At 38.8% G+C, this 24,117-nt stretch overlaps 1 protein-coding gene across 3 annotated transcripts in view; it reads left to right on the top strand.

Annotated features, from left to right (window-relative positions):
* MCM8 (minichromosome maintenance 8 homologous recombination repair factor) overlaps positions 1-13,617 on the top strand; it is a 51,349-nt gene extending 37,732 nt beyond the window's left edge. For 2 of the 3 annotated variants that reach the window (XM_043884745.1, XM_043884743.1), the window contains exons 17-19: positions 1,559-1,635; positions 11,568-11,757; positions 12,453-13,617. In XM_043884745.1, the coding sequence (XP_043740680.1) occupies positions 1,559-1,635; positions 11,568-11,757; positions 12,453-12,545 (360 nt within the window). In that variant the 3' untranslated portion in view covers positions 12,546-13,617. The remainder of the gene's footprint in view (positions 1-1,558; positions 1,636-11,567; positions 11,758-12,452) is intronic. The other variant, XM_043884746.1, reaches the window with a different exon arrangement.
* The last annotated feature ends 10,500 nt before the right edge of the window (positions 13,618-24,117 follow it).

The following is a 24,117-nucleotide window of genomic DNA, read 5'->3' on the forward strand; positions in this document are numbered from 1 at the left end:
AACATCGAAACTTACCATATGTAAAATAGATAGCCAATGGGAGTTTGCTGTATGGCTCAGGAAACTCAAACATGGGCTCTGTATCAACCTAAAGGGGTGGGATGGGGAGGGAGATGGGAGGGAGTTTCAAAAGGGAGGAGATATATGTATACCTATGGCTGATTCATGTTGAGGTTTGACAGAAAACAACAAAATTCCAGGAAGCAATTATCCTTCAGTTCAGTTTAGTTCTGTCGTTCAGTCGTGTCTGACCTTTTGCGACCCGGTGGACTGCAGCACACCAGGCCTCACTGTCTATCACCAACTCCCAGAGTTTACTCAGACTCATGCCCATTGAGTTAGTGATGCCATTCAACCATCTCATCCTCTGTCATCCCCTTCTTCTCCCGCCTTCAGTCTTTCCCAGCATCAGGGTCTTTTCAAATGAGTCAGCTCTTTACATCACGTGGCCAAAGTATTGGAGTTGCAGCTTCAACATCAGTCCTTCCAATGAATATTCAGGACTGATTTCCTTTAGGATGGACTGGTTGGATCTCCTTGCAGTCCAAGGGACTCTCAAGAGTCTTCTCCAACACCAAAGTTTAAAAGCATCAATTCTTTGGCACTCAGCTTTCTTTATAGTCCAACTCTCACATCCATACATGACTACTGGAAAAACCAAAGCCTTGACTAGACAGACCTTTGTTGGCAAAGTAATGTCTCTGCTGTTTTGAATTACCCTTTAGTAAAATATAAATAAATTAAAAAAAAAATAAAAGGTAGTCATAGGACTTCCCTGGCGCTCCAGTGGTTAAAACTCCCTGCTCCCAATGCAGGGGCACTGGTTTGATCCCTAGCTGGGGAACTAAGATCCTGCATGTCCCAAGGCAAGGTCTAAAAAGAAGGCTGTGGTACATTTAGCATATCAAGCAATGTTTAGCCACTTTCTAAAAGCAGGACTAGTTACATACCATGTAATGGGTTTTTTTTGTTTTGTTTTGTTTTTCCTTTAATGACACTCAGGGAACTCTTGAGGTTTGAAGATTTCTTAGGTTAAATAAGAATTTAGGTATTCAAAAATGAGCATATGGTAAGATGGAATGTGTCAAATATCTTAGTAGTATTTGATTTGATACATGACAGGTCTGTAAGTGCCTATTTTTCTAACAGCATTATATCTCTTCACAAGTATGGAATGCTAAGAGAACTCTGGCAGTTAAAATTAGCTGGGTTAGAGTTTGAGCTTTTTGCTTCTAGAATCTGATTAACTCATATTTGTTGTTTTAACAAATTAATAGCTAGGCATGATTTCCTGAAAGTAAAAGGCATAATCAAATCTTCTGGAATGAACATTCAGAAAGATGTGTTAGTAGATAAAAATAGATTTTAAAATGAGTGATAATTGTCATATTCAAGCTTTTGATAATATTTTAAAATTCTGACTTTTTATATTGCAATCTCTCCTTCTAAAAGTTTTTGTGTAAAATTAATAAATGAAATAAGCTTATATATACTCTACCTGCTCAATGTTAAATATATTTATCTTTTGTTATCTGAAGATGGTTGTTTTCTTTTAAAGGCACGAGCAAGGTTGGAATTGAGAGAGGAAGCAACTAAACAAGATGCTGAGGACATAGTTGAAATCATGAAGTACAGGTAAGAATACATTTTAAATGCTGTTTTAAATGAAATAAAACATTCATCAAATGAAATAAAACAGTCATCATTCTGTCTCAATTTATGTATTTAATTAGGCCAAGCAAAATTATTTTTAGTTAACGCATTTGATCACTTATTTTCCTCAGAGCAAATTATACTTTTCTGGCTTAAAATATTCCTGTGTAAATAATCTTTACATGTTAAAAAATGTTTTTTGAATGGGTAATTTTAAAATTGGGTCATTTTTTAATATTTATTTGGCTGCCTTGGGTCTTAGTTGCAGCATGCAGGATCTTTGTTGCAGCCCACAGACTCCCTACAGGCTTGGTTACCCTGAGGCATGTGGGATCTCAGTTCCCAGACCAGGTATTGAACCCGCATCCCCTGCGTTGCATAGCGGATTCTTGAGCACTGCACCACCAGGGAAGTCCCTAATGATTATTGATACATTCACATAGTTCTAAAATGAATTTAAAAAACACATACTTTGAGAAGGCTTGCCCCATCCTATTTACCGTTTACCCTTCCTCTTTACCAGGACACCCATTACTTTCTTATAAATAGCACATGACTTACAGTGTTGTTCTGTACTTTATATATCAAAATGATTACCACACTGCACATGTCCATCACCACACAGTTACAGTTTATTTTCTTGTGATGAGAACTTTAAAGATCTCCTCTCTAGCAACTTTCAAATATATAATACAGTATTACTAACTAGTCACCATTCTTACATTACTTATATTTATAACTGGAAGCTTGTACCTTTTGACCTCCCTTCACCCATTTTACCCACCCCACCCCTTATCATCCCCTTCCCTGCCCCCCCAGCCTCTAGCAACTGCCAATCCATTCTCTTATATCTTTTGTTTTTTTAATTTGACAGTATATCTAGGGATCTTTCCTTATTAGGACATATAAAGTTTTTTTTTACACCTATATAGTATTCTATTGTTTAGATATACCATGATATACCATAGTTTATTTAATCAGTCTCCCATTGCTAGACACGTGAATATTTTCCATGATTTTGCTATTGCAAACAGTGCTACAATGAGTAATCTCTGTGAGATACTTCATGTGTTGTAAGTATATTCTAAGAAATGATATTTCTGGGTTCAAGGATCAATAAATGCATTAGGATTTGACAAATATTGCTAATATGTGACCTTTGCATTTTATATCATTTGGTAGATTATAGTTCTTAGGAGACATAAAAGAAAAAATCTGTATTTTAACTGATGATATATGACTACCTTAGACATGCAGTTTTTGAAAAAATCAATTAACTTAGAAGAACACATCAAATGGTAAACTGCTTGTGGTCATGGATGCCTTTTTTTTTTTTTTGCTTCTTGTGCTTTTTGGTTTCCTGTTTGCACATGTTAACTTTTAAGAAGTGACATATGAGAACACATCTTATTCTGATTATTTTAGATAGGCATTTCAGTTAAAAAAATTTTTTTAATAGGTTTACACATTCATATACCTCAAAATTCCAAAGTTCAAACAGTATTTGATGGTAAAAGTTTCTTCATATACTGTTAACTAGCTCCCTTGTTCTTCCTCTTCCCTAGTGACAAATCAATTTTTGTGTGATTTCAGATATAAAATATACATTACAACTCCATATCTGTATATTCTTTTCCCCCTTTTATAGACAAAAGGTAGCATACACATTCTATACCTCAGTTTTTTCACTGAGAAAATGATCTTGAAATCTTTCCATGTCAATGCCTAAAGAGTATCTTTTTATTTTTCACAACTGCAGTGTTTCATTGTGTGGATTTATCGTAATTTAGAAATTAGTTCTTTTTAATATGCACAGTACTTAAAATATAAATCTGTTAGGAATCTGAGGATCTAAAAATACTAATTTAAAGACAAAATTATTTTGTTAAGTAATTTTTTTTTTCCCCTAAGAGCTACTGTTCTGGGCTTGCTTGGAGTCAGAACCAATTGTTTCTCTTTAGCTCTAAGTAAAAGTGGTGCAGCATTGCTGCCAGAGTGTGGGCTTTAAAATCTGACCTGGAGCTGCCATGGACAGGGAAGAATGCCATGGATGGACAGGGAAGCCTGGCGTGCCGCAGTCCATGGGGTCACAAAGAGTCAGACATGACTGAGCAACTGAACTGAACTGGAGCTGCCATGGCAAGTTACACTCTGCTTTTCAGTCTCCTTTTGTGTAGAACTCAGGACAAAGGATTGTGCCCTGAGATATCATGCACTAAGCCAAAGTGACAAATGTGATTCTGACAGATCAGTGGACACTCAGTAAACACTATCAATATTGCCAGCTTTGATGAAATGATGATGAGACTATGCAGATAACTTTTACTGTGACTCATCACACACATTGAAGGTTTCAAAAACTGGCAGAGATCATGTCACAGATCAGAAGTTTCCAAAATTGCCCCTTTCAAAGAATTTCTTCATTCTGACCTTTAGAGCTCTCCATATACATTGTTCAGTAGCTCTGAGCTTCAGATCCTTTTCTCCCTGTCTTTATAGGGAGAGATTTACCTAGTTGTTTCTTCATCCCCGGGCTGTCACTAACTTGTCCCCAGAGGACACCCTGTTCCCTCGACTGCCTCTGGAAGCATGCTGTATGGGTAGAAGGGCACCCATGCTATCTCCCAAAGGTCTAAGCATTAAGTTGCAATTTGTTTCTTGCCCTTTTAGATAATCTATGCAAGAAGCAGAACTTTTCTTCTTAAATCAACATGTCAGAATTTGTCAGCAAGGTTACACTTACAGTTTTTGAAGCTTTAAGGACTGTTGAATTGATAGCTCTTAATTTTTTACTGCTAGCACAAGAACAGCTGTCTCATAATGAGTAAAATTACTAACAATTAATGACTACCAATCCTTTCAACCAGGACCCAGGGAAAGGAGCAGTGATCCCCACAAGAGACTGAGCCAGACCTGCCTCTGAGTGTTTGAGGGTCTCTGTGGAGGCATGGGTGAACAGTGGCCTGCCATGGGGACAGGGGCACTGGCAGCAGGAGTCCTGGGAGGTGTGACATGTGTCATAAGTCCTCTTGGAGGAGGTAGTTGCCATTAGCCCCACCATATAACCTCTGGGTGGGTGATAAGAAAACTGGAGAACAATTATACTGAAGAACTCGCACTATTGTTAAAGTGCTAGGCTCCACAATAGACTTCCCAACCTGAGGATACAGCAAAGGGACTGAGAATCCCCAGGGAATCTGACTTTGAAGGTCAGTGGGATTTGATTACTAAACTTCCACAGAAACAGAGACTCTTGGAGGGCACAAACAAAATCTTGTGTTCCAGGAGAAAGGAGCAGGGACACCACAAGAGACTGAGCCAGCCTTGCCTGTGAGTGTTTGGGAGTCTCTGGCAGAGGTGTGGGTTGACAGTGGCCTGCTGCAGTTTCAGGGACACTGGCAGCAGCAGTTCCGGGAGGTGCAGCATGCTGGCATAAATCCTTTTGGAGGAGTTCTGCCATTACCCCTACCATAGTTGGGCTTCAGGCCAAACTACAGGGAGGGAGCAGAGCCCCACCCATCAGCAGAAAACTGGATTAAAGACTGACTGAGCATGGCCATGCCCACCAGAAGAAGACCCAGTTTTCCCCACAGTCAGTCCCTCTTATCATGAAGCTTGCACAAGTCTCCTGTTCTCATTCATTAGAGGGCAGACAGAATGAACACCACAGTCACAGAAAAACTACCAAAATGATCACATGGATCACAGCTTTATGTAAGTCAAAGAAACTATGAGCCATGCCATGTTGGGACACCCAAGATGGATATGTCATGGTGGAGACTTCTGACAAAACTTGGTCCACCAGAGAAAGGAATGACAAACCACTTCAGCATTCTTGTCTTGAGAACCCCGTGAACATTATGAAAAGGCAAAAAGATATGATACAGAAAGATGAATCCCCCAGGTCATTCTGTGCAAGCAAGTTGCTTCAGTCCTGTTAGACTCTTTGCAACCCTATGTACGTAGCCCAACAGGCATCTCTGTCCATGGGATTCTCCATGCAAGAATACTGGAGTGGGTTGCCATTTCCTGCTGTAGGGGAGTTTCCTGACCCAGGGATCGAACCCACATCTCATGTCTCCTGCACTGGCAGGTAGGTTCTTTGCCAGTAGCGTGACCTGGGAAGCCCAGGTGGTTAGGTGTCCAATATGCTACTGGAGAATAGTGGAGAAATAGCTCCAGAAGGAATGAAGAGGCTGAGCCAAAGTGGAAACGACGTCCAGTTGTGGATGTGTCTGGTGGTGAAAGTAAAGTCCAGGGCTGTAAAGAATAGTATTGCATAGGAACCTGGAATGTTAGGTCATGATCAAGGTAAACTGAAAGTAGTCAAACAGGAGATGGCAAGAATGAATATCAACATCTTAGGAATTGGTGAACTAAAAAGGATGGGAATGGGCGAATTTAATTGAGACAATCATTATATCTACTACTGTGGGCAAGAATCCCTTAGAAGAAATGGAGTAGCCCTCACAGTCAAAAAAAGAATCTGAAATGCAGTACTTGGGGGTGCAGTCTCATAAACAACAGAATGATCTCAGTGTTTTTCCAAGGCAAACCATTCAACATCACAGTAATCCAAGTCTATGCCCCAACAATTAATGCCAAAGAAGTTGAATGGTTCCATGAAGACCTTCTAGAATGAACACCAAAAAAAGGATGTTCTTTTCATCATAGGGAGTTAGAATGCGAAAGTGGGAAGTCAGTAGATAACGTGGAAAACGGGCAAGTTTGGCCTTGGAGTACAGAATGAAGCAGGGCAAAGACTAACGAGTTTTGCCAAGAGAATGTGCTGCACTGGGCATAGCAAACACCCTCTCGGAACAACACAAGAGATCACTCTGTATGTGGATGTCACCAGATGGTCAATACTGAAATCCGATTGATTATATTCTTTGTAGCCAAAGATGGAGAAGCTCTATACAGTCAGCAAAAACAAAACCTGGAGCTGACTGTGGCTCAGATCATGAACTCCTTATTGCCAAATTCAGACTTAAATTGAAGAAAATAGGGAAAAACACTAGACCATTCAGGTATAGCCTAAATCAAATCCCTTATGATTGTAAGTGGAAGTGACAAATGGATTCAAGGGATTAGATTTGACAGAGTTCCTAAAGAACTATGGATGGAGGTTTGTAACATTGTACAGGAGGCAGTGATCAAAACCATCCCCAAGAAGAAAAATTGCAAAAAGGCAAAATGGTTGTCTGAGAAAGCCTTACAAATAGCTGAGAAAAGAAGAAAAGCAAAAGGCAAAGGAGAAAAGGAAAGATATATCCATCTGAATGCAGAGTTCCAAAGAATACCAAGGAGAGATAAGAAAGCCTTCCTCAGTAATCAATGCAAAGAAATAGAGGAAAACAAAAGAATGGGAAAGACTAGAGATCTCTTCAAGAAAATCAGAGATTCCAAGGGAACATTTAATGCAAAGATGGGCACAATAAAGGACGGAAATGGTATGGACCTAACAGAAGCAGAAGATACTAAGAAGAGGTGGCAAGAATACACAGACGAACTATACAAAAAAAGATCTTAATGGCCCAGATAACCCTGATGGTATGATCACTCACCTAGAGCCAGACTTTCTGGAGTGCGAAGTCAAGTGGGCCTTAGGAAGCATCACTACGAACAAAGCTAGTGGAGATGATGGAATTCCAGCTGAACTATTTCAAATCCTGAAAGATGATGTTGTGAAAGTGCTGCACTCAATATGCCAGCAAATTTGGAAAACTCAGCAGTGGCCACAAGACTGAGCGACTAAACAACAACCAGTTGCTAACTTTTACCCTCTATATCTTAATATCTTACTGGTTGAGCATCACACATTGCTTGAACTATCAATTTTCTCTTTTACATGCCTCAGAAATAGGGCTTAAAGGGTCTTGTGGTAAAAATTACCAAACTTGCTGCTTTGTGCTGGAGAACCTCCATTTGCTATTTATAAGCAACCTTATAAATACTAGAATTACTAGACTTCCTCATACAGCATGTTGCCAGGACTCACTATAGTGAGCAGCATATGAAGTAAAGGAATGGCTACAAAAACCAATTACCCACCTGACTTCTAGTGGGATGAGACCAATAGGAAACTGAGAATCTGACCTAACAGAGATCCAAAGTAAGTCACTGAAACCAACCAAAATTCTAGAAATCTTGTATTTTAAACTTTTTTCCTAATTAAAAACAGGGACCAACAATAGAGACTTCTTGTTCAATGACAGGAAGGTAGCTTCTTTGCTCACAATCTCGAGTGCATGTATCATCCTCTTTCATTCTCTTAAGGCCAGTGTATCCTGGCCTTAAGCTCTCCACCTTTGGCAGTGGACCCAGATTGCCACTCCTGGTTTTCTTTTCTTTTTATTGAACTCTTGCCCTTTCTTTGGGTCTTCTAGTGCCTGGTTCTGCTAAAGAATGTCATGTGCTCTACATCATAGACTGCTGGCAAATCAAGGGTCAGACTACCTCGGCAACTTTCCTTCACCTGTAACGTTTGTTTTTTGAGGCTTTACCCTTCGTCAGTTTCCCAAGACCTCAGACCCCAGACTGCCTCAAGTAGCCACTCTGGTGTTTCTCTACAGTAAAGCCATGGTTCTGTGGATGCCATGGATTAGTTCTCATATCTGAGCATTATACTTAAATTTTAATTGCCTTTTCAATAAAAAAGCTATAGTTCTCATTTATGAATAGTTCTACATATCTGAATACTCATGTCAAACAATCTTTGCATGTGCTTTCCCTTATGGAAATTGTATTTGTTTCTACTTCTCAAAGTTGCCTTGCTGATAAAACTGAATTAACTTCAGACTGTCAGTTTTCTTCTGGGATCCTGAAAAAAAGGCCTCATGATTAAGTGTAAATAGCACCCACATCCGATTACCAGTTTGTGTCCCTGAATTGCTTGAGTGTTTACCAACTTTTATAAAAATGTTCAGAGAAAAAAGGAGGCTAGCTTGATTCCAAGGGAGAAGGAAATGGCAACCCACTCCAGGACTCTAGCCTAGAAAATTCCACGGATGGAGGAGCCTGGTGGGCTACCAGTCCATGGGGCTGCAGAGTCGAACACAACTGAGCGACTTCACTTTCTTCTTTCTTTCTTTGATTTCAAATGATTGATATTACCTAGCATTATTTCCATGGTAGAGATCAAGACCCAATTAAACACAACTGAGACCAGACTGGGAATTATCTGCTTTGTTATACTTAACATGCTTTCTGTCCTTCGTCTAAACTCTGTGAGAGAAGAGAAAGTTATCTGTCAGATTTACCACTGTACTCCCAGGGCCCAGACTCACGCCTCGCACACAATAGGCTCTCAGTAAATACACTACATTGATTGTTAGGTTGATTTTAGTAATCATTCTTCATTCATTAAATCTTCCATTTCAGAGTTTCTGTCTCTTTAGCTTTTTTTTTTCCTTTTTTTAAAATTTTTATTAGTTGGAGGCTAATTACTTTACAGTATTGTAGTGGTTCTTGCCATATATTGGCATGAATCAGCCATGGATTTACATGTGTTCCCCATCCTGAACCCGCTCTCCCACCTCCCTCCCCATCCCATCCCTCTGGGTCATCCCAGTGCACCAGCCCCAAGCACTTGTCTCATGCATCCAACCTGGACTGGCGATCTGTTTCACACTTGATAATATACATGTTTCGATGCTGTTCTCTCAGATCATCCCACCCTAGCCTTCTTCCATAGAGTCCAAAAGTCTGTTCTATACATCTGTGTCTCTTTTTCTGTCTTGCATATAGGGTTATCGTTACCATCTTTCTAAATTCCATATATATATGCGTTAGTGTACTGTATTGGTGTTTATCTTTGTGTCTTTAGCTTTGAATTTTTGTCCTTAACATGGTTTTGAACCTGTTAAATTATATTTTAACTAGGAAGCAGAAGCCTAAATAAGAAAAATCTAAACTGGTGACAGTACATTATAGAGCACATAGCTATAAAAACCACTTGTTTATGGGCAACATAAGCTGTCATATAAGCTGTCTCTGGAAATATACTAGGAAGTAGAAGAAAATAGAGCCACCTTCAGAGGTTGAGAGATCATTGTGAGCTACTTCTGTGTAAGGAAAGTAACTCAAATATTTTACATACTTTCCTTCAAATCTGAAGCAGTGTAGCCAGACTCAGATCCCAGATATGACACTAATTAGCTTTGTAATCTTTGGCGAGTCACTTAACCTTACAAGACTTTGTATCTTCATCTGTAAAACGGAAATAAGAATAATCCCCAAGTAATAGGATTGCTGGAAGGGCTAAATTGGGTAGCACATGGTTCAGTTCAGTTCAGTTCATTCGCTCAGTCATGTCCGACTCTATGTGACTCCATGGACTGCAGCACTCCAGGGTTCCCTGTCCTTCACCATCTCCCGGAGCTTGCTCAGACTCATGTCCATTGAGTCCCAGTAATGCCATCCGACCATCTTGTCTTCTGTTGTCCCTTTCTCTTCCTGCCTTCAGTCTTTTCCAGCATCAGGGTCTTTTCCAGTGAGTTGGCTTTTCTCATCAGGTGGCCAAAGTATTGGAGCTTCAGTTTCAGCATTAGTCCTTCCAATGAATATTTAGGGTTCATTTCCTTTAGGATTGACTGGTTTGATGCAAGGAGATCAAACCAGTGCATGGTAAATAAATATAATTAAGGTAAATACTAGCTATTCTAATTGACATAGTAGCTTAAAGCATTTGTGACGACTGTTCTATGAGAAATAAGAATATGGTAAATTATATGGTGTGGGCTTCCCTGGTGGCTCAGTGGTAGAGAGTCCACCTGCCAATGAAGGGAAGATCTCCTGGAGAAGGAAATGGCAACTACAGTATTCTCTCCTGGGAAATCACACGTACAGAGGAGCCTGGCGGGCTGCAGTCCATGGGGTCGCAAGAGTCGGACATGACTTAGTGATTAAACAACAACAAATAATAATATGTAAAGTAGTTAATTATAAAAAAAATTATGCTACATTTCTAGGGAATACACATACTCATCTAATTGTTTTATTAGTTACTACAGTCTTATTTGGATGACTCATTCCTGTATGTACAGCTTATTCTCTTTCATGTGGGCTCTTATCTATTCAGGGAACAAAATGAAGATGTGTTTTTAATAACCCTTTAAACGCATTCTTAAGAGCTCCTTAAGGGCAGGAATTGCACCTGTTTTGTTCCACCACGAGAAGCCTACTGTCTAGTGACCAGTTCTTATTTGATTAATTAACTCATTAAATAACATCTTTGCCTCTGAGCCTGGTTGTGAGATTATATATAAACTGAGAATTAAGGCAGGTAGTCAGCAACAGGGCTGGACTAGAGAGGATGGCTAATTTCTAACTGGTACTTTCAGACTTTTGGCTAAAATTCACTATGAATTATGTATTTCTTTCCTGATGATATTGTGAAAATAAGAAGAAAACAAGCAAGGGCTGGAGAAATAGGTGTATCCTTTAATATCTAACCATCATTACTGTAACTCAGCAGAACCTTTCTACTTCATTCCCAGAGTATTTTCCAACACATTTTGTTTGCCAGATGCTGCCCTAGGAGATGGGAAGACATCTTTACCAAGGAAAGCCTAAATTTAGTATGTTTAGAATTTCTTTTTTTCATGAATCAAAGAGAATGTTCCAAGTATTTATATTATAGTCTATCAACTTTGTATTTTTATGCAAAAATACATTTGTATTTCTGTTTCTAAATATAGGGAGTTTCTTAAAAAGTGGTAACTATGTCCAAAATATTTTTATCCCCGAATAGTCCATAAATAGTTAATTCACAATCACCACTCAGTAAATACACGTTTAAATCTTTGTTACCTGATCCTCCAGGCTGCTTCCACATTTTTCTTTTTATAACTTGGACAAAAATTTCTATAGCTGAAACACATTGGGTAACTGTTTTTCTTTCCTTCCATAAGCATGTTAGGAACTTACTCCGATGAATTTGGGAACCTAGATTTTGAACGATCCCAGCATGGTTCTGGAATGAGCAACAGATCAGCAGCAAAAAGATTTATTTCTGCTCTCAACAATACTGCTGAAAGAACTTACAATAATTTATTTCAGTTTCATCAACTTCAGCAGATTGCCAAAGAGTTAAATATTCAGGTATGATAAATAATTAGTAAATCTTTTTATAATAATTTCAGGATGGCTTTATTAATATAGAACTTTTGGATGTCAAAAGATTTAGACTAAAATCATGGAATATGCTGTTTTGGAGTATTTAAAATACATGCTTGTTTTTTAAGATATAAAATTAGTTGCTCAGAACTTTAAAAAAACAGTTTTTTATCTAAAATTCAAACTTCTTTTCAAAAGAGTTTTCAACATCTTGATAGGAGAAACATCATAGCAAGTTTCCATGTTATACTGACAGTCTCTGAGGGCAAGTCATCTTACACATCATTGAACCTCAATTTTCTCATTTGTTAAATGGACATGATTCCACTTGCTCTAACTACTTAAAAGTCTTAGTGAAAATGGGGACAATAGCACTTTAAATATGTAAAACAGTTTCTATGGAAAATTGCTCATTCAATTTCAAAAGTTAGTCTAATTTTTGTTTTGAAGCTAAGCTAAAACAAATATAAAAGATTCTGTGCATACTGGAGTTATTTTTGATTAGCTAGGTGTTATAGAATCCAAGGTTCGTATGTGTGCAGCTTTCTCTGTAAGAAGTACAAATGATTTTATTTGCCCAAAAAACTTTGACAATTGTATATTACTGTTTGAGAGATTAATTTTAAAAAATCACATTTTTTGCATATTATTTAACAGGCTCTTTTATTATTTTCTACTAGGTTGCTGATTTTGAAAATTTTATTGGATCACTAAATGACCAAGGTTATCTCTTGAAAAAAGGCCCAAAGGTTTACCAACTTCAAACTATATAAAAGGACTACCAAGCCAGGATCTCCTGGGTTTGTTATGAAGAATATGCAAAAAAAAAAAAAACAAACTGTTACCTGAAAATGGCACCCCAAATGTAATAGGAAAAGAGAGTTGAACTAATTTAAGAAGTGATAAAATCATGTGTTAATTTTTTACTTCTCCAGAAGACTAAAAATATTTTACATTTTACCTAAATGATGTAATTAGAAGTTATAGTTTTGTTTTTGACCTTTCTTTTATTCTTATAAATATTTCATGGTTGTGCATATCAAATGTCCATCTGGGTAAACAGTCACAAGGTTACATTTAAATGTTTAAATAGTTCTGACACACAAAATTGAGCATCTTTTAGAAATAAATTGAAACCAACTTTCAATTCCCCAAAATTTTGGAAATATTATATATTTTTTTTAAATTTAATTTTTTTTCTTTATTCTTTTTTATTAGCTGTGCTGTGCAGCTCACAGGACCTTAGTTTGCTGACCAGGGATTGAACCTGGACCCTTGGCAGTGAAAGCATGGAGTCCTGACAATTTGGGCTGCCAGGGAATTCCCTTAGCTTTATTTACTGACTTTGATTTATAACATGATATAAGCTTCATGTGTAACTAGACTTCTGTATATACTATTTCCTGCTCACCTAAAGCCTAGTGTCCATCCATATATTGACATATTAAGCTTAACATCGTAGCTAATGAAAAAAATTTAAATAGCTGTGCAAGACTGTAGCAGCCTCTGTTTCACTCTTCCACATGCCCTAATTTTCTGTTCAGTCTCAATTGTTCTCCCATTTACCTCCGGTTTTCTAAAGGACATGCTACTAATGCTAATTATTTTTTTTCTTAAAGTATACTTGATTTATAATACTGTGTTAGTTTCAGGTGTACACCAAAGTGATTTGGTTATGCATATATATGTGTATATTATATTCTTTTTTCTATTCTTTTCCATTATAGTGTATTATAACATACTGAATATAGTTCCCTATGCTATACAGTAAATTCTTGTTATCTATCAATAGTAATGCTCATTCTTGAGTTTTCAGTTTCAAAAATTATACTGACTTTTTACCTACCTCAGAATATGAGTGTAGTTCTTTTAAACCCTTCTATGTATATACATACATATACACTTTCCCATTTCTTTCCAGTTTAGTTATATATCATAATTTTTAGTTAAATCTAGTGAAAAGGCTGGCTTAAAACTCAGCATTCAGAAAACTAAGATCATGGCATCTCGTCCTATCACTTCATGGCAAATAGATGGGGAAACAATGGAAACAGTGAGACACTGTTTTTTCTTGGGCTCCAAAATCACTACAGATGGTGACTGCAGCCATGAAATTAAAAGACGCTTGCTCCCTGAAGGAAAAGCTGTGACCAACCTAGACAGCATATTAAAAAGCATTGACATTACTTTGTCAACAAAGGTCCATCTAGTCAAAGCTATGGTTTTTCCAGTAGTCATGTATGGATGTGAGAGTTGGACTATAAAGAAAACTGAGTGCCGAAGAATTGATGCTTTTGAACTCTGGTGTTGGAGAAGACTCTTGAGAATCCTTGGACTACAGGGAGATCAAAACCAGTGATTTCCTAAAGAAAATCAGTCCTGAATATTCACTGGAAAGACTAATACTGAAGCTGAAATTCCAATACTTTGGCCACCTGATGCGAAGAACTGACTAATTGGAAAAGACCTTGATACTGGGAAAGATTGAAAGCAGGAGGAGACGGGGACAACAGGGCATGAGATGGTTAGATGGCATCACCAACTCAATGGACATGAGTTTGAGCAAGCTCCAGGAGTTGGTAATGGACAGGGAGGCCTGGTGTGCTGCAGTCCACGGGGTCGCAAAGAGTTGGACATGACTGAGCAACTGAACTGAACTGAATTGATGTAGTGTAAATATACCATGTTAATATACATTGTTCAAAGGGGAAAATAACAGATGCTGTTTTAAAAATCAAATGATAAAATTATTTTAGATGATAATTCATCTGATTTTTCATAATTAGATGAAGTTATAGAAAAAAGATGATATAAATCTAAATTATCAGAAAAAACTCTTCTGTGTTTCTTAGATCCTCTTAGTCTATTTGGCATCCCTTAGTCACAAGGCCAAACTAATGTCCAAAGTTGTTTACATCTCTCCTGTGATCTGGCTTTCTCTGATTATGAATCCTCCAACCGCAAATTCCACTAACTGTGTTTCACTTCCTGCTCAATATGGGATGTCCTCACCTAACCAATTCCCACTACCACAGCAATAAACGCCTAGGATTTCCCTTTGTTCCTGCCCCCTGACCAGCCCTGGTGATTCACTCTGTGGCCCTTTGTGGTATGGTATTGCCCTTTTCTCTTGGGAAGTATAAGTAATAAGTTCTTTCAAAGGCAGTTGTCGCATGTCTGTCAACTTACTCCTGATTAAAATAAATACCAGGCACAAATTTTAGAACAGAAACATAACAAAGCAAAACAAGAAAACATTGTGGATTTCAGGACTAAGAAAAAAGCCTACCATATTCATGACAGAAGTAAACCTAAACCCAAATATGTCAAATCAATAAATGCAAATGGGCTAAACTCACATACTGAAACAAAAGTCTTTCAGATGGGAATAACAAGCTCTTGGATGCAAGTTATACCTAAAACAAAGTCAATTACAAAGTTGAAAATAAAAGTATGGACAAAGATAGACCAGAAAAATACAAAAAGAAAGCAAGGGTGTCATTTTAATATAAAAGGAGATTAAAATCAAAGCAAAGCTTTATTAAAGGAAAATATAATTCTAGGCAGAGCAATTCATAATAATAATAATTATGGATATGTGCCAAATAGCAATAGGAACCAGAAACTACAAGAGATACTAGGAAATGAAGAAACCCATTAATAAGAGATTCTGATTTGCTTCTCTCAGTTCATGGTAGTCAAGTGGACAAAAATTAAGAAGAAGCAGACAAACTCTAATAACACTACATACAAAAATAAACTCAAAAAGGATTAAAAATGTAAAGGTAAGACCAGAAACCTAGAAGGAGACATAGGCAGTTCATTTTGACATAAATCATAGCAGTATTATTTTTCTGACATGTTTCCTAAAGCAAAGGAGATAAAAACCCAAATGATTGGGTTGGCCAAAAAATTCCTTTGGTTTTTTAAAAGAATAAAAGACACATTTTTCATTTTCACCAAGAACTTTATTGAACAACATGTTCACTTTTTTTAACTTAAATTTCTTTTTTTCTTGTTTCTATTTTAAACTTCTTATTTTTATTGGGGTATAGGCAATTAACAAGCAATGTTGTTATAGTTTCAGGTGGACAGTGAAGGGACTTAGCCATACTTCATTTTTTCAACTTAAATTTTTACTTTTCTGTGTATTCACCATTTTGTTCCACTACCTTCTGCCGTTTTTCATAGAAGACTCCTTTCCAACAGCACTGTATACACATCACTTTCTTGGATGAAGACCAGCCTTTGGTGTGGTTGGTGGTGGTTCATTTCACTTGCCCCATGATCTCTTCCATTTCACATTATTGTACAGAACCACTTTTTCATCACCTGTCACAATTTGTTTTAAAAGGGAACATTTTCATTATGTTCAAGTAGACAATCACATGTGGAAATACGGTCAAGAAAGGTTTTTGGTTTTTTTTTTTGCTTAACTTCAGTGGAATCCAAATATCAAAGTAATTTAATAACCAAGCTGGTGCAAATGATTTTCCTTGCTTGATCTGGTTATTTTGAGTGTCCCCCATCTCTCACATGGTACAACATTGATTGTTCTCAATAATGTTAATGTCTCAATTTGATTGCTATCAACTTCAACTGGTCTACCCAACTGTGGCACACAATCCAGCAAATCTCCAGCATGAAATTTTGCAAACCACTTTGACATGTTCAGTCAATCACAACACATTCTCCATATACTGCAAAGATCTTTTTTGTATTTCAGTTGCATTTTTATCTTTCTTGAAATAATAAAACATAATATGCTGAAAATGTTGCTTTTTTCTTTCCTCGTCAACATTAAAATGTCTACACAAAAATCCACCATTAAAAAAAAAAACCTGCCTGCTGTTATGATAGCTGTCACAATACAGTCTAACAAAATTGTTTTGAATGAAGTTAAAGAGAACTAAGCACTACTAGAGCCATCTTACAGGAAAAAAATGAACAAACCTTTTGGCCAACCCAATACTAAAGGGGACCTAATTAAACTTAAAAGCTTTTGTGCAGCAAAGGAAACCATCGACAAAACAGAAAGACAATGTACTGAATGGAAGAAAATATTTGTAAATGATATGACTGATAAGAGATTAGTGTCCAACTTATAGAAACAACACATACAAGCCAACATCACAAACACAATCCAATTAAAAAATGGGAATAAGACATGACAAGACAGTTTTCCAAAGAGGACACACAGATGGCTAACAGGGACATGAAAGAATGTTTAACATCGCTAATGATTAGAGAAATGCAAGTTGTAGAATCACAATGGTATATCACCTCACACCTGTCAGAAATGCTACCATCAAAAAACACAACAAATGTTGGCAAGGATGTGGAGAAAAGAACCCTCGTACTCTGTTGGGGGGGAATGTAAATTGGTGCAGCCACTATGGAAAACAGTATGGAGGTGTCTCAGAAAACTACCACATAACTAAGCATTTTCAATCCTGGGTGTGGTATTTATATATACATATAAATGCCCCACTAATTCAAATACCCCAATACACACACACACACACACACACACACACACACACACAGAGGAATACCACTTAGCCATAAAAAGAATGAAATTTTGCCATTTGTAACAACATGGATGGATTTCAAGAATATTAAGTAAATCAGAGAAAGTCAAATACTGTATGTCACATATATGTGGAATATAAAAAACAAAATGTGGCCACAACAAAAAAGGAAGAGATATTAAAAAAAACTAATGGTTACCAGTGAGGAGGGGGAAGACAGAGTTAGGGAATTAAGAGGTACAAACTATTATGCATAAAATAAATGAGCCCCAAGGATGTATTATACAACATAGGGAATATAACCAATATTTTGTAGTACCTATAAATGGAATATAACCTTTAAAAATTGTGAATCACTATGCTGTACACCTGTAATTCATGTAATATTGTATGTCAAGTATACTTCATTTTTTTTTAATGAAAAAGAATAAGGAAGAAATGAGTAACATAATTATTAAGGTGAATCCAACTGATAAATATCAAAATCTGCACCCTGGAGAGAGAGTATACCTTCTTTTCAAATAAGCATAGAAGTTGCAGATAAACCTTAAATTCTAAAAAGTAAAAATATTAGCCAAAAATCTCTCATCACAAAGCAATAAAGCCATAAATTTAAAATTAATTAATATGTAAATGGCTCTTATGTCTAGAATCAAAACAAAAAATTTGATATATTACCGATGAGCTAACACTAGTCCTGGGAAATTCAGAACATCATTGCAGATTACAGTTGGATGGAGGGTGGGGTGGAACTATGGGAATCAGGTAACAAATCAAGTTAGGCCTAAATCCATCTTATAGTGGTGTTGCCAAAATCTTGCCTCTCTGTGCACCAGTTACAAACAGAAATATGGAGACACAGAGGAGAAAGAGCAGCTTTACTACTTTGCCAGGCAAAGGGGGAACACAGTAGGCTAGCACCTCAGGAATTGTGCCCCCTTCCCTGGTGAATAGAGAGAGGTGATATAGTCAGGCAGGGGTATGGGCTTCCCAGGTGGCTCAATGGTAAAGAATCCACCTGCCAATGCAGGAGACACAGGAGACACGGGTTTGACCCCTGGGTGGGGAAGATCCCCTGGAGGAGGAAGTGGCATCTCACTCCAGTATTCTTGCTGGAAAATCCCATGGACAGAGGAGCCTGGCGAGCTACAGTCCGGGGGGTTGCAGAGTCAGACCCGACTTAGCAACTAAAGAACAACAACAATGAAGTGTCCACTAAAGACCAAAAGGAGAGGGTTGGGGGAGCTTTTGGGTTGGTGAACATGTGGAGATTTGGGGCAAGGGTGTGGAAGCTCCACATCCTTTCACCATAACTTACTCTATGCATCTCATCCACCTGGCTTTCCCTGAGTTACATCCTTTTACAATAAATAACTATTCTAGTGAGTAAATGGGTTTCTGAAGTTCTGTGAGGTCCTCTAGCAAATTACTGAAATCCACTGAGGGGATCTGTGGGAATCTCTGATGTACAGCCAATTAGAAGCACAGATAACAACCTGGGTTTGGGATCTGCATTTGAAGTGGAGGGCAGTTACACAGGACTGAGCCCTTCACATGTAGAATCTGATACTATCTTCAAGTTGATAGTGTTAGAACGGAGTCAAATTGTAGGACATCCAGCTGGTGTCCAGAGATTTGCTTGGTGGTTTGGGAAAATTCCACCCCACACACTGGAATTGGGTCCAGGACCCAAATAGGCTCAGAGCAAGAGAATGCTCTCTAATTGGTCCAGGCTGCAGTGCAAACATCTTTGTGATGTTGGTGCCCTAAGGTTCTGTGTCAATTACTCTACAGAGGCTGGTCCAGGCAGGTCCTCATAGGCCAATCATGACACCGGCTTCCTGGATTGGCATAAGGCCAGGTACTCTTCAGCAAACAACTGTGCCTCCTTTTCAGAAATAGCTCCAGGCTTTCTACTGAGCTCTCATCTACTGGCCACAGGACACCAAGAGGTATTCTCTGATCCATAAGTCATAACACTGAGTGGGTGTGGCAGCATCCATCATAAAGTGAAAGGTATATATGGAAGAACAGGCCCGAGTTGGTCCCAAAGGCCCAGTATGTTTTCAGAAATGTGACTTGCATTCCCAGTGTGTCTGATCCTGTCATACTGCCCTCTCCCTTCCGTATCTGGGGCCTCATGTTGGAGTTAGCTGACTGAGAGGGACACAATTTGAGCCTGGCTTACAGATGGTGCTGCATTAAATCTGGCACTAGCCAAAAGTGATCTGCTGGCATATTAGGGAATCTAAGGAGAATGCAGTGCTCTGAAGAACACTGAGAAAAGGATTTTTTCCCGGTGGGCACAACTGCAAGCATACACCATATGGATTAGCCAGTCAGGACAGATAAGAAACAAGCTGGTCACAGCTGCACTCAACTCACACTCTAATTTCAACCACTGTCTTCCCCTCCCTCACACTCTCTGCTTCAGTCACACTGGTCTCCTTGCTGGTCCTTGTACAAACCAGGCACATTCTTACCCAAGAGCCTTTGCATATGCTGTTTCTTCAATCTGATATGCTTTTCAACTAGAGGGCCACATGGGTTGTCCCCTCATTTCCTTTGGGTCATTATTCAAATATTACCTTCTTAGTGACATCTTCCCTGGACATTCTGTTTAGAATTGCACTCCCCTCAACCCTTTCTTCCTTCTGTGTTGACAATCTAATATACTATATAGTTTTTCATCTTGTTTATGTCTGTTTCTTTATCCCACTAGAATGTAAGTCCCATGGGGATAGGGACTTTAAACTATTATCTTCACTTTTAAGCTCTCTGTTCCTATAACAGTATCTTGCATTGACAGGCACTCAATAAATACTTGCTCAATGCATGAAAGTCAGTCTGGGGAAGAGGCTTGTGAAAAAGCTTCTCAGAATGTACTCCTGAGTTTGAGAACACCTGTATCCACGTGAATGTGCACCAAAGGAGCTTCACAGCTCAACGGATGTCAGCTAGTCTCTTCCTCTAGCCACCCCAGCCCTTGCCAATGAGTTAATAAACTAAGGACTATGTGACAGGGGTGGCAGTTAGGCATCTGCTCAACAACATGAATATCCCTTTAACAAAACTGACCTAGACTTCACCATTGCTGAGGGTCTAACTTGACAGCAGAGCTGCTCATCTGAGACAACACAACACCCAACTTCAGGGGGATGAGCTTACCACTTGGTGACAGATCAGTTACACTGGACCCCAAGAGGGTAACAATTTGTTCTCTCTGGAAGTAAGATGAGAGCTTATTTTGGATAGTTCTCTTCTTGCTGCCCTCCTTCTTTCAACAATGCCATATGTGACATTACTGAACTTATTTACCACCAGGATATCCCACATATTTCTCACTAAGGAAGTCATTTTACAACTGAAAAAGTAAGGCAATGGGTTGAAGTTCATAGGTACTGTTTTTACCATGTACCCCATCATCTAAGAGCACCTGGTCTTAACAAACACTGGAATGAAAAATGGAAAATCTGCTATGTGGCCAGCTAGTTGATCATATCTAGCAAGTCTGGGTACTGTCCTACAGGATGAATTATCTTCTCCAGGCCAGTGGCTTCTTTATGGTGCAGTTTCTCCCACATCCAGAATACATGAATTTAGGAACCAAGGTTAATCTAGGAAGATGAACCCCCCAGGTAGGTAGATGTCCAATATGCTACTGGGGAAGAGTGGAGAAATAGCTCCAGAAAGTCAGCTGGGCGGAAGCAGAAACAATATTCAGTTGTGGATGTGTCTGGTGGTGAAAATAAAGTCCAGTGCTATAAAGATTATTGCATAGGAACCTGGAATGTTAGGTCCATATCAAGGTAAATTGGAGGTGGTCAAGCAGGAGATGGCAAGAGTGAACACTGACATCTTAGGAATCAGTGACCTAAAATGGACAGGAATGGGCGAACTTAATTCAGATGACCATTATATCTACTACTGTGGGCAAGAATCCCTTAGAAGAAATGAAGTAGCCCTCATAGTCAACAAAAGTCTGAAATGCAGTAATGGGGTACAATCTCAAAAACTAAGAATGATCTCAGTTCGTTTCCAAGGTAAATCATTCAGTATCAAAGTAATTCAAGTCTCTGCCCCAACCACTAATGCCAAAGAACCTGAACAGTTCTATGAAGACCTACAAGACCTTCTGGAACTAACACCAAAAAAGATGTCCTGGTCATCATAGGGGACTGGAATGCAAAAGTGGGAAGTCAAGAGATGCCTGGAGTAACAGGCAAGTTGGGCCTTGGAGTACAAAATGAAACAGGGCAAAGGCTAACAGAGTTTTGCCAAGGGCACATACTGGTCACAGCAAACACCCTCTTGCAACAACACAAGAGATGACTCTACACATGGACATCACCAGATGGTCAACACTGAAATCAGATTGATTATATTCTTTGCAGCCAAAGATGGAGAAGCTCTATACAGTCAGCAAAAACAAGACTGAGAACTGACTGTGGCTCAGATCATGAACTCCTTGCAAAATTCAGACTTAAATTGAAGAAGGTAAGGAAACCCTCTAGGCCATTTAGGTATGACCTAAATCAAATCCCTTATGATTCTACAGTGGAAGTGACAAATTCAAGGGATTAGATCTGGCAGACATAGTGCTTGAAGAACTATACACACAGGTTCATAACATTGTACAGGAGGTGGTGACCAGAACTATCCAAAGAAAAAAAAATGCAAAAAGGCAAAGTGGTAGTCTGAGGAGGCCTTACAAATAGCTGAGAAAAGAAGAGAGACCAAAGGCATAGGAGAAAGGCAAAAATATATCTAACTGAATGCAGAGTTCCAGGGACTAGCAAGCAGAGATAGGAAGGCCTTCTTAAATGAACAATGAAAAGAAATAGAGAAAAACAACAGAATGGGAAAGATTGGAGATCTTTTCAAGAAAATTGGCGATACCAAGGGAATATTTCATGTAAAGATGTGTACAGTAAAGGACAGGCATGGTAAGGATCTAACAGAAGCAGAAGAGATTAAGAACACATGGGAAGAATACAGAGAAGAACTATATAAAAAACCTCTTAATGACATGGATAACCATGATGGTTTGGTCACTCAACTAGAGTCAGAGATCTTGGAGCATGAAGGCAAGTGGGCCTTGTGGTCAGTCACTTCAGTCATGTCCAACTCTCTGCGACCCCATGGACTATGGCCCACCAGGCTCCTCTGACCATGGGATTCTCCAGGCAACAATACTGGAGTGGGTTGCCATTTCCTTCTCCAGTGATAAAGTATGAAGTAAGTGAAGTGAAGCCCTCAGTTGTGTCCAACTCTTTGCGACCCCATGGACTGTAACCTACCAGGCTCCTCCGTCCATGGGATTTTCCAGGCAAGAGTACTGGAGTGGGTTGCAATTTCCTTCTCCAAAGTGGGCCTTAGGAAGCATTACTATGAACAAAGCTAGTGGAGGTGATGAAATTCTGAGTTATTTCAAATCCTAAAAGATGATGCTGGTAAAGTGCTGCATTCAATATGTTAGCAAATTTGGAAAACTCAGCAGTGGCCACAGGACTGGAAAAGGTCAGTTTTCATTCCAATCCCAAAGAAGGGCATTATCACACTAGTGTACAGCTGCAGTCATTTCACATGTTAGCAAGGTAATGCTCAAGATCCTTCAAGCTAGGCTTCAGCAGTATGTGGACCAAGAACTTACAGGTGTACAAGCTGGGTTTCGAAGAGGCAGAGGAACCAGAGATCAAATTGCCAACATTCATAGGATCATGGAGAAAGCAAGGGATTTCCAGAAAAACATCTACTTTTCATTCATTGACTGTGCTAAAGCCTTTGACTGTGAGAATCACAACAAACTGTCGAACATTCTTAAGGAGATGGGAATACCAGACCACTTTACCTGTCAGGTCAAGAAGCAACAGTTACAACCAGTCATGGAAGAACAAACCGGTTCAAAATTGGGAAAGGAGTATGTTAAGACTATACTTTGTCACCTTGCTTATTTAACTTATATGCAGAATACATCATGTGAAATGCTGGGCTGGATGCAGATCGAGTTGGAATTAAAATTGCTGGGAGAAATATCAACAACCTCAGATATGCGCAGATGATACCACTCTAATGGCAGAAAGCAAAGAGGAACTAAAAAGCCTCTCAATGAGGGTGAAATAGCAGAGTAAAAAAGCTGGCTTAAAATTCAACATTCGGACAACTAAGATCATGGCATCTGGTTCCATCACTTCATGACAAATAGAAGTGGAAAAAGTAGAAGCAGAGACAGATTTTATTTCCTTGGGCTCCAAAATCACTGCAGATGGGTGACTGCAGCCATGAAATTCAAAGATGCTTGCTTCTTGGAAGGAAAGCTATGACCAACCTAGACAGAATATTAAAAAGCAGAGACACCACTTTGCCTACAAAGGTCCATATAGTCTAAGCTATGGTTTTTCCACTAGTCATGTATGGATGTGAGATTTGGACCATAATGAAGGCTGAGCACCCAAGAACTGATGCTTTTGAATTGTGGTGCTGGAGAAGATTCTTGAGAGTCCCTTGGACTGCAAAGAGATCAAACCAGTCAGTCCTAAAGGAAATCAAACCTGAATATTCATTGGAAGGACTGATGCTGAAGCTGCAATACTTGGCCACTGATGGGAAGAGCCAACTCACTGGAAAAGACCCTGATTCTGGGAAAGATTGAGGGCAACAGAGGATGAAATGGATGGATAGCATCACACAATGGACATGATTTTGAGCAAACTCCAAGAGATAGTGAAGGACAAGGGAAGCCTGGCGTAATGCGGTCCATGGGGTTGCAGAGAGTCAGACACGGCTTAGTGACTGCACAGCAACAGTTTTACAA

The sequence above is a fragment of the Cervus elaphus genome, chromosome 23 (genome assembly GCF_910594005.1).
Source record: "Cervus elaphus chromosome 23, mCerEla1.1, whole genome shotgun sequence".
In the NCBI taxonomy this organism is placed as follows: Eukaryota; Metazoa; Chordata; class Mammalia; order Artiodactyla; family Cervidae; genus Cervus; species Cervus elaphus.